This window comes from Loxodonta africana, chromosome 3 (assembly GCF_030014295.1).
Source record: "Loxodonta africana isolate mLoxAfr1 chromosome 3, mLoxAfr1.hap2, whole genome shotgun sequence".
NCBI classification, from domain to species: Eukaryota; Metazoa; Chordata; class Mammalia; order Proboscidea; family Elephantidae; genus Loxodonta; species Loxodonta africana.
This window is the reverse complement of record NC_087344.1, coordinates 208391366-208400942: the sequence shown is the minus strand read 5'-3', so window position 1 is coordinate 208400942 and position 9577 is coordinate 208391366. Positions and strand designations below refer to the sequence as shown.

At 44.0% G+C, this 9577-nt stretch overlaps 1 protein-coding gene across 1 annotated transcript in view; it reads left to right on the top strand.

The window, feature by feature from the left end:
- Positions 1-450: 450 nt before the first annotated feature.
- FMO1 (flavin containing dimethylaniline monoxygenase 1) overlaps positions 451-9577 on the top strand; it is a 29302-nt gene continuing 20175 nt past the window's right edge. Inside the window, exon 1 of the mRNA XM_003414876.3 lies at positions 451-585. Coding sequence (XP_003414924.2) covers positions 454-585 — 132 coding nt within the window. The 5' untranslated portion in view covers positions 451-453. The remainder of the gene's footprint in view (positions 586-9577) is intronic.

Here is a 9577-nt window from a genome sequence, read left to right as displayed (position 1 = left end):
ACCAATCTGAGCTTCAGTGTTGCATGTTATTAAGACAGCATGGTGGATAAGATGACCCTTTCCTGACCTCCTGCTCTAATTGATTCTGGGATCAGAGAAGGGAGACTGGAGGCAGCAGCATGGTCCAGAATGCAAAACTCTGTCCACCTGAGTCTGGTGTCCAATTTTGGCCACCCTGCCAGAAGCTACAGGCTCATCAACTATACAAACACACTTGGCGGCAGCAGCTCTGAGTGAGGGGTGGGAACATAGAGAGTGTACAGGCTAAACCAATGACCTGAACATTTCTCTTCTCACATTCACATACCAGAGACCAGCTACAGAGGATTCAAACTGAGCAAACCCTTTAATCTTCTGGATTCTTTTTTCTGATTTGCTAGAGCAGCCAGGGATGGGGGAGGGCTTTCACTTGTAAATAAAAAGCTCTGCTTCATTTCCCCTGCACAGGACAACATGGCCAAGCGAGTTGCAATTGTGGGAGCCGGGGTCAGTGGCCTGGGCTCCATCAAGTGCTGTCTGGAGGAAGGACTGGAGCCCACCTGCTTTGAGAGGAGCGACAACCTTGGGGGGCTGTGGAGATTCACTGTAAGTGGGGTTTCGACAGCTTTATTGTTTGTCTATTGGAAAATGGCATGACTGGTGCAAAAAGATACATGTATTTATTCCACAAGAGCCAGTTGCCTGGGGAGGGGCTAGAAATGTGGGCTCGAACAGGGGACCTGGGAGGGTTACTATATCAAAGAAAGAAGCAGGGCAGCTAAGCTTGGGTGGTAGGTGTGTCAGCTGCTTTAGACTCTATACAGAGCTAAGAGGAAGAAATGTTTCCAAAGATGCCCATGAAAGGTAGAAAAAGACAGACCAACTAGGACAGACCAAAGAAAACCCAGAACAGGGAGAATAGAACCAGGGCCAGGCCAGAGACTGCAGTGCTTGGGGCAAGAATGGGAGCACAGAGCAGGAGTTTCAGCCCCTACCTGCAAGACTGAGTTGCTTTGACCTGTTTCTTTTTCCAGCCCTTTTGTGTCTGCATTCCAGGGGCTCAGGGCTCAGTGTAGAGGAATCCCATACTCAAGGTCCCGCTGGCCAGACAATCCCAGTCCATGCCTAGGACTTTGCCCCTGATTTGGAGTACAGAATGTGGTTTGGGAGTGTCTTTTTTCCTCTGAGCAAAAGAGAAGTAATGTTCTCAAATCTCAGCAGGGCTGCAGTCTGGATGAGTGAGGGGGCTGGGAGGAGAAATGAGGAGAGGGAACTGGAAACTGTACCCTTGGCTGGAACGGGGCCCAGGAGTATTACAGGGGCCCTGTACTGGAATGAGGTCCAGAAGGATCACAGGGGCCCTGTACTGGAGTGGGACCCAGGAGGATCACAGCGGCCCTGTACTGGAGTGAGACCCAGGAGGACGACAGGAGCCCTGTACTGGAGTGGGACACAGGAGGATGACAGGGGCCCTGTGCTGGAGTGTGACCCAGGAGGATCACAGGGGCCCTGTACTGGAATGGGGCCCAGAAGTATCACAGGGGCCCTGTACTAGAATGGAGCCCACTGAGGCCCTGAAGCAAGGAGGAGAAAGTGTCCTGTGAGCACCATGGCTTGGCCAGAGAAGCATTTACTTTGAATCTCCCCGCAGCTCCTATTTGCCTTCTTTCTAGGAAGGACAAGAACATTTCCCACAAGCTTAAACGTGCTGAGGAGAAAGGTGCCAAGAATAGCAAAAAGGAGGAAGGCATCAGATATCCTGGCCTCAGCTCCCCTGAGGGGCTGAGAAAAAATCATAACATTCTCTCATGTACAAAAAGGCTGGGATTTGGAACTGGGATAAAGTAATTATGTTCTAACTCAGTTATAAAAGTTCCAGAGATGCCAAGGTTGCTAGTTTGGTCAATACTCCCATCTGTGGCCAGCCTGGCTCACAAACAGAACTTGAAATGTGATCAACCACCTCATCAATGCATATAGACTTCCCAAAAGGGAGTAGGTGAAAGAGCACATCTGTTTCTGTGATTCACACTGTCTAGGTTCCAACAGAACAGCAGTAACCTGAGACCTATGCCCACAAAAGGCATTGCTAATCAAACACGATACCCTTCCCCTGATGAGCCTCAGTCCCTCTCAACACAATGCTTCAGACAAACGCTACTACTCCATCAGAGTTGAGAGTTGGCTTGCAGGATGAAACTGCCCAACTGCAGGGGTAATTAGCAAAGTGATTCTGTTAAAGTACTCTTGTTCAAAGGAAAAAGTGAGTCCAGAAACAAAAGGCTCTTGGAGCCTTTAACCTCTTGAGGAACCAGACAAAAATGCTTGTTATATAAGTCACAGACACCTAATTATTAACTCAAAAAATAATTGATCTAAGAACCAAAAGAAATGAGTCTAGATCCAGCTGTGCCCACTGGCTGTGCGGCTTGGGCAGGTGAGACACCTGGCCACAAAGCAGTGCAGAGGGGACACAAACTGGAAAGCACTCAGCCTGCCCGCAAGGAGCAAGCCAGGTAGACAGAAGAAGGCTAGGATCTTGCAAGTCAGAAACTGCACTGTGGGTGTTTAAACAAAGGCAGGGTTACACCCACCTGAAGGAAACCAGGTAAGACTCCATAGAGGATGTGGTGTGTGATGGGCTTTAAAGGATTTCGGCAGACAGAAGAGACTGAGCAAAGAAAAACCAGAGAGGGAACCAGTAAAGAAAAGTACCAGACATATTAAACCAAAAACACCCAAACCCGTTGTTGTCAAGTCAATTCTGACTCATAGTGACCCCATAGCACAGAGTAGAACTGCTCCATAGGGTTTCCAAGGAGCAGCTGGTAGATTTGAACTGGCAACCCTCTGGTTAGCAGCTGATCTACCAACCGCTGCACCACCAGGGCAATAATTTATTGGTGCATGTGGTATATGTAAGAGAAGTAATGGATGGGGAGACAGGTGGCTCGAATGCTTGCATAAGGCATTCATACTCAATTTAGAAAGCAATGGGAAGTGGGGAGCAAAATTAAGGAGACGTTTGTTTTTGTTATTTTTGTTTTGTTTGCATGAGGTGAAGACACAAATATACAGATGTAGGAAAAGATGTGTAAGCCCAAATAGTGACAAGATCCTGGCAGAAAGAGGAAGGAGTGGAATTATAATCCCACATGGAAGGGTTAGCTTTAGAAAGTGGAAAGACTCAAGTTCCTCAGAGACCAGAGGTGAAGAAAAAGTGAACATGGAAGAAAAATGTTTAAGTACAGGGGGAAAAGAAGACGAAAGAGCATACCCCAGCGGCCTCAATTCTTGTAGGAAAACATGGCATCTGTGGAAGGTGAAGAGGGAGTGGGGTGGTCAATGGGATAGAAGAATTAAGAAAAAAAAATAGAAAAGATAATGAAAAAACATGGTAGGGTATATGATTGAACATCAAAAAGATGAGCAAAACTGTTATCAAGCAATAAAAAAAAAAGCAATAGCTGAGATAAAATAAAAAAGCACCCCATAAAGTCATTTCACCTCTGTTACCTTATTTATAAAATAAAAACAGATAAAAACTGAACTACCAGGGGGCTGGGAGTAGGAAAAACTGTCCATCCTTCATTCAGCACCCTTCCTTTGGCACGGCAGCCCCTTAGGCAATCCCCTGAGACTCCTCTAAGTCCTGATTGAAAACCCCTAAGCTAGGTGATCTTGAAGGTGTCTTCCAGTTCTAGCATGCTGTGATTTCCCTAGGTCTTTCTGAGACATTCCTTCCACACCAACACACACACACACACACACACTTACTCACACACACACCACAAAAGCTTGGTTAGAGGTGTCTTGGCACTCAAAGCAGGTGTCCCATTCAACACCTGCAGAATTGTAAGCCTGCTCCAGCAATGGCCGTGTTTGCCAGAAAGTATACAAAGGGGATCCTTAATGCCTCTTATGGGAAGAAGGGACCGTTACATAAAAATAGAGGCAAACCAGAAATTCAATAAAACACATGTGGAAGGGTTTTCCATTTCCAAATAGGGAGAAGATCCAAAGATTATAGAGACTCTAAATTACCATACTTAACTGAGCATTCACGAAGGGCATGACCCTGGTTTGCTCCAGCTACCACAGCCTTAAGCAAAGAGGCAGTGGGCAAAGATTACAATGGAAAAGAAGGACATCACACATTTGGGGGAGGGCAACCTTAAAAATAAACGGGGTATGTTTGTTAAGAGCCCACGTCTGACCACCAGCTCAAGTGGGGACAAGAGGCAGGTGTGGACTGCTGTGCCTGTGATCAACCCTCTCAGGCCCTGGAGGGGAAGGGACGGTGAGGACAGTGCCCACAGGTTGATTACCTTGATTCTAAAGTAATACTTGAGGAAGCAACATTTGAGTAATTGCCCTGCCAGTAAAAATTAATATTACTTTTAGAGAATTCTAATGTAGGAAAGGAAATTGAGCAGCTATAGCCTTCAGGCAGAACCACACAGACACCATCTAGCAACGATTAACCAGTCTACACTGGTAGAAACACATTTTCGGCCTCTCTCTCTGCCTCCGTTGTTCACACTCCTGTAACGTGTTCCAGGACCTAATACCCTTCCCTGAAATGATGTCCTTCCTTACACGCATGAAGATCTGTGCATTCATTGTTTTATTTATTCAACAAACATCTACAGAGCATCTACTTCGTACCTTACAACAGGTCCCTGGGTGGCTTAAATAGTTTGCCCTCGTCTACCAACCTAAGCGTTGGCGGTTTGAACTCACCCGGCGGCTCCTCGGAAGCCAAGTCCGGTGATCTGATTCTATAAAGATTACAGCCAAGAAAACCCCATGGGGCGGTCCGCTCTGTGACACGTGGGCTCGCCGTCAGTCAGCATCACCTGGACAGCAGCTGGTTTGGTTTGTCTGTCTGTCTGTCTGATGTGCCTCACATAGCACACATTTTTAGACTCAGCGAGGGCAACGATGACGTTAAAAATGCTTCACCTTCTTTTGGAAATGCATAGTGGTGATGGTAGCATAACACGATGAATGTAATTAATGTCACTGACTTGTACATTTAAAAACGGTTAAAATGGCCAACTTTTAAAAATAGATTTACCACAATAAAATAAAAAACATTTCCTCTCCCCAAATCATTGAGGAATTGCTCGTGAGCTATTTTTCCTTAGGCTTCAATCTATCTGTTTCCTACAATCTTTCCTTTAAAAGCCTTATTATAAAATGTTAGCCATCTTGGTAGCTTTCCTTTTATTCATATATTCACCAAGCATAGATTGAATTCTATTTAGCAGTGATCATTGTTATCATTTTAAATCCTATTTTAAAATGAGAAAGGGAGAGCTCTGACTTCACAAAATATTCCTCCTATTGCCCATTCCCCTCTCTGACACGGAGCTCAAGAAAGCAAATCTCCATGGTGGTTGTAGAAAAATAACACAAGCAACAGTTAACATTTATTGAGAGTTTACCAAGCACTCTTTTAATGCATTATGTCTGTTATCATTTGCGTACTATTATTACTCCTATTTTATAGATAAGGAAACAGACACAGAGAGGTTAAGAAAATTCCCAAGATCATCCAGCTAAAAACTGGTAGACTTGGATATGAACCCCAGCAGTCTGACTCCAGGGTGTGTGCTGTGTCAACAACTACACACTTATGTATTTCCAGCATCTGTTTCACAGCTCATGAATCAAAAGGAAGAAAAATGTGGAACAGAACGTCAAATTCTTAGGAAAACCAGACTTACTGGTTCTACTGAGGCTGGGGGAACCCCCAAATCTATTGTCCTGAAGTAATCTTTAAATGTTAACTGTTGCTTGTGTTATTTTTCTACAACCACCATGGAGATTATGAGATAAACTGACAACAGTAACTCCAAAGCACAGATGAGATCTTTAAGGGGCATACAGAGTAAAAGTGCAGTGAAACGGTATGTGTAGAGACATGAGAATGGTGACATAATGTGAAGAATGAAGAATGGCACTGAACTGTACATTTAGAAACTGTCAAGCAGGTATGAAGAAGAAGGGCAGCCAAATCCTGGGCTGTAACTCATGGAGTCCCACCAAGTGCCTCAGTGGGTGATGGTGGTCCTCCCAGTGTGGACCAGGAAGCCATAAACCCCTCCATTCATGCTCTTATTATCTTCCCTTTCTCCAAGGTCCATCTCTCCCACTCATTCTTCCTTTTGTGATGACAAAGGCCTTCCCATATGTAGTCCCATCAGTTCCCAGGGGGCATGTGCTTCCGCTCTGAGTCTGAATGGACAGACCCACAGAGTAACAATGTCAGCAGTGCCTGCAGCCTGGGGCCTCCTGCAGAGCCTGGGAATCTCTGGGGCAGATCGATCACTGAGGCAGACACTGGAGTGGAAGGCTCAGGACCCGCAAACACCACTCAGAAATGGCATGGACCCATACTCTCGGTTCCTATGCTAAACATTCCAGACTTTCTGTCCTTCCAGAATAAACAAACAGTAAGACAAGAGAGACAAGAACAAGGAAGTGGTCCTGGATTCCACCCTGAATGCAAAGTTTCTACTCTAAACTTTAGTTTCTCATCTGCTAACATCAGAGATACATTATTTCACAACAGGCTCCAGTGTTTCCTAGAAGTTTTTCTTCTTCCTGCCTTTACAATTATTGTCCCAAGTTTTACAAACCAGAGTTGTTGATTTCTTCTATTTTCATTGTTCTAAGGTCTCATAGATACATGGTTCCCTGGCTTATCCAATTCTAATGAGGCTTCGTTACTCTCGGATGTTTAAATGTGCCATTACAAATGCTTTAAGATTTTTTGAACCATTTTTATAGAAGTCTTTACAAAGTGTATTATTCACATCTCTACCTCCTTAAACAGGATATGTACTAAAAGTGTTCTTGTTGGGTGTTGTGATTCCGACTCATAGCAGCCCAAGTGACAGAGCAGAACTGCCCCCAAAGGGTTTACTAGGCTGTAGTCTTTATGGGAGCAGATTGCCAGGTCTTTCTCTTGCAGAGCCGCTGTGCACTCGAACCACCAACCTTTTGATTCACAGCTGAGTGCTTAAGCATTGTGCCCCCAGGGCACCTTCTACCAAATTTAGCCTTTTAGTAGTATTAACTAAAAACCGACAGCATTCACAATAAAGTATTATCTACTATGTGATGTTCTCAGATGCCAGACAAAAGTGAGGGAACTTTGGCCCTACAGTAATTGAACCCAGAATGTTTTATAATTGATGTTTTTCTGCTGTTACTGCAGTTTCTTCCCTTGCTGGTAGCTCTCCCTTTTCAGGGATAGCTGATCCTATCCTCTTTTTTTGTGTTACCCAGAGGACACCTGGTTCCTGGCTTAGTTAAATCAAACCACCTGGAATGCCTGCCTCAGGTCTGAGGGTGTTCTAACACTGAGCTGTCCAGTAAGGTAGCCATCACCACACACACCTGTGCAGCACACGCAATGTAGCTGGTATGACTAAGAAGCTGAATGTTTTATTTCTTGGTAATTGAATTTTAATTTTAAAACTGATACGTAATTCAGTTTTTGGAGACCATTTAACTATGTTTGAAACAACTTGAGTATGTGAATCTACTTTTCCAATAAAAAGCTAGCACTTGAATTTAAGGTGAGTAAAATAATACCGGATTTCAAAGACTTGCTACGAGAAAAAGGATGTAAACTCTGTCATTAATAATTTTATATTTATTATAAAAAATATATATATTTTTTTAATTATTATATTTTGGATATATATGGTTAAATATGCTATTAAAATTCATTTCACTGGTTTACTTTTTTAATGCGGCTACTAGACAACTTAAAACTACACGTACAGCTTGGGTCACATCCCCACTGAACAGCACTGCTGTAAAGCCTTGTCACACAAAGCATGGCCTGGCTGGCCAACAGAATCTGCCTGGGAGCCTGTTAGAAATGCAGATTCTCGGGCTCCACCCCCGACCACCCATTGCCGTCAAATCAATTCCGACTCATAACAACCCCATAGGACAGGATAGAACTGCCCCATAGCGTTTCCAAGGCTGTAAATCTTTACGAAAGCAGACTGCCACATCTTCCTCCCGCAGAGTGGCTGGTGGGTTCAAACCAATGACCTTTGGTTAGTAGCCAAGGGTTTGTTTGTTTGTTTGTTTTTCTTAATTTTTATTGTGCTTTAAGTGAAAGTTTACAAACCAAGTCAGCCTCTCATACAAAAACTAATATACGCCTTGCTAAATTGCTCTGCATCTAACGAGACAGCACACTCCTTCCCTCCACTCTCTATTTTCATTTCCATTAGGCCAGCTTCTTCCCCCCCTGCCCTCTCATCTCTTCTCCAGACAGGAGCTGCCCACATAGTCTCATGTGTCTACTTGATCCAAGGAGCTCACTCTTCACCAGTATCATTTTATATCCCATAGTCCAGTCCAATCCCTGTCTAAAGAGTTGGCTTTGGGAATGGTTCCTGTTTTGGGCTAACAGAAAATCTGGGGACCATGACCTCTGGGGTCCTTCTAGTCTCAGTCGGACCATTAAGTCTGGTCTTTTTATGAGAATTTGAGGTCTGCATAACACTGCTCTCCTGTTCTTTCAGGGGTTCTTTGTTGTGTTCCCTGTCAGGGCAGTCATCGGTTGTAGCTGGGTAACATCTAGTTCCTCTGGTCCCAGGCTGATGTAGTCTCTGGTTTATGTGGTCCTTTCTTTCTCTTGGGCTTATAATTATCTTGTGTCTTTGATGTTCTTCATTCTCCTTTGCTCCAGGTGGGTTGAGACCCATTGATGCATCTTAGATGGCTGCTTGCTAGCATTTAAGACCCCAGAAGCCACTTTCCAAAGTGGGATGCAGAATATTTTCTTAATAGATTTTATTATGCCAGTCGACCTAGATGTCCCCTGAAACCATGGTCCCCAAACCCCCACCCCTGCTACGCTGGCCTTCAAAGTGTTCAGTTTATTCAGGAAACTTCTTTGCTTTTGGTTTAGTCCAGTTGTGCTGACCTCGCCTGTATTGTGTGTTGTCGTTCCCTTAACCTAAAATAGTTCTTGTCTACTACCTAGTTAGTGAGTACCCCTCTCTCCCTCCCTCCCCACTCTCGTAACCATCAAAGAATATTTTCTTCTCTGTTTAAATTATTTCTCGAGCTCTTATAATAGTGGTCTCATACAATATTTCTCCTTTTGCAACTAATTTCACTCAGCATAATGCCTTCCAGGTTCCTCCATGTTATGAAATGTTTCAGGGATTCATGATTGTTCTTTATCGATGCATAATATTCCATTGCTTGAATATACCATAATTTATTTATCCATTCAAGCATTGATGGGCACCTTGGTTGCTTCCACCTTTTTGCTATTGTAAACAGTGCTGCAACAAACATGGGTGTGCATATATCTGTTCGTGTAAAGGCTCTTATTTCTCTAGGATATAGTCCAAGGAGTGGGATTGCTGGATCATATGGTAGTTCTATTTCTAGCATTTTAAGGGAGCGCCAAATCAATTTCTAATGTGGTTGTACCATTTTACATTCCCACTGGCAGTGTAGAAGTGTTCCAGTCTCTCCACAACCTCTCTAACATTTATTACTTTGTGTTTTTTGGATTAACGCCAGCATTGTTGGAGTGAGATGGAATCTC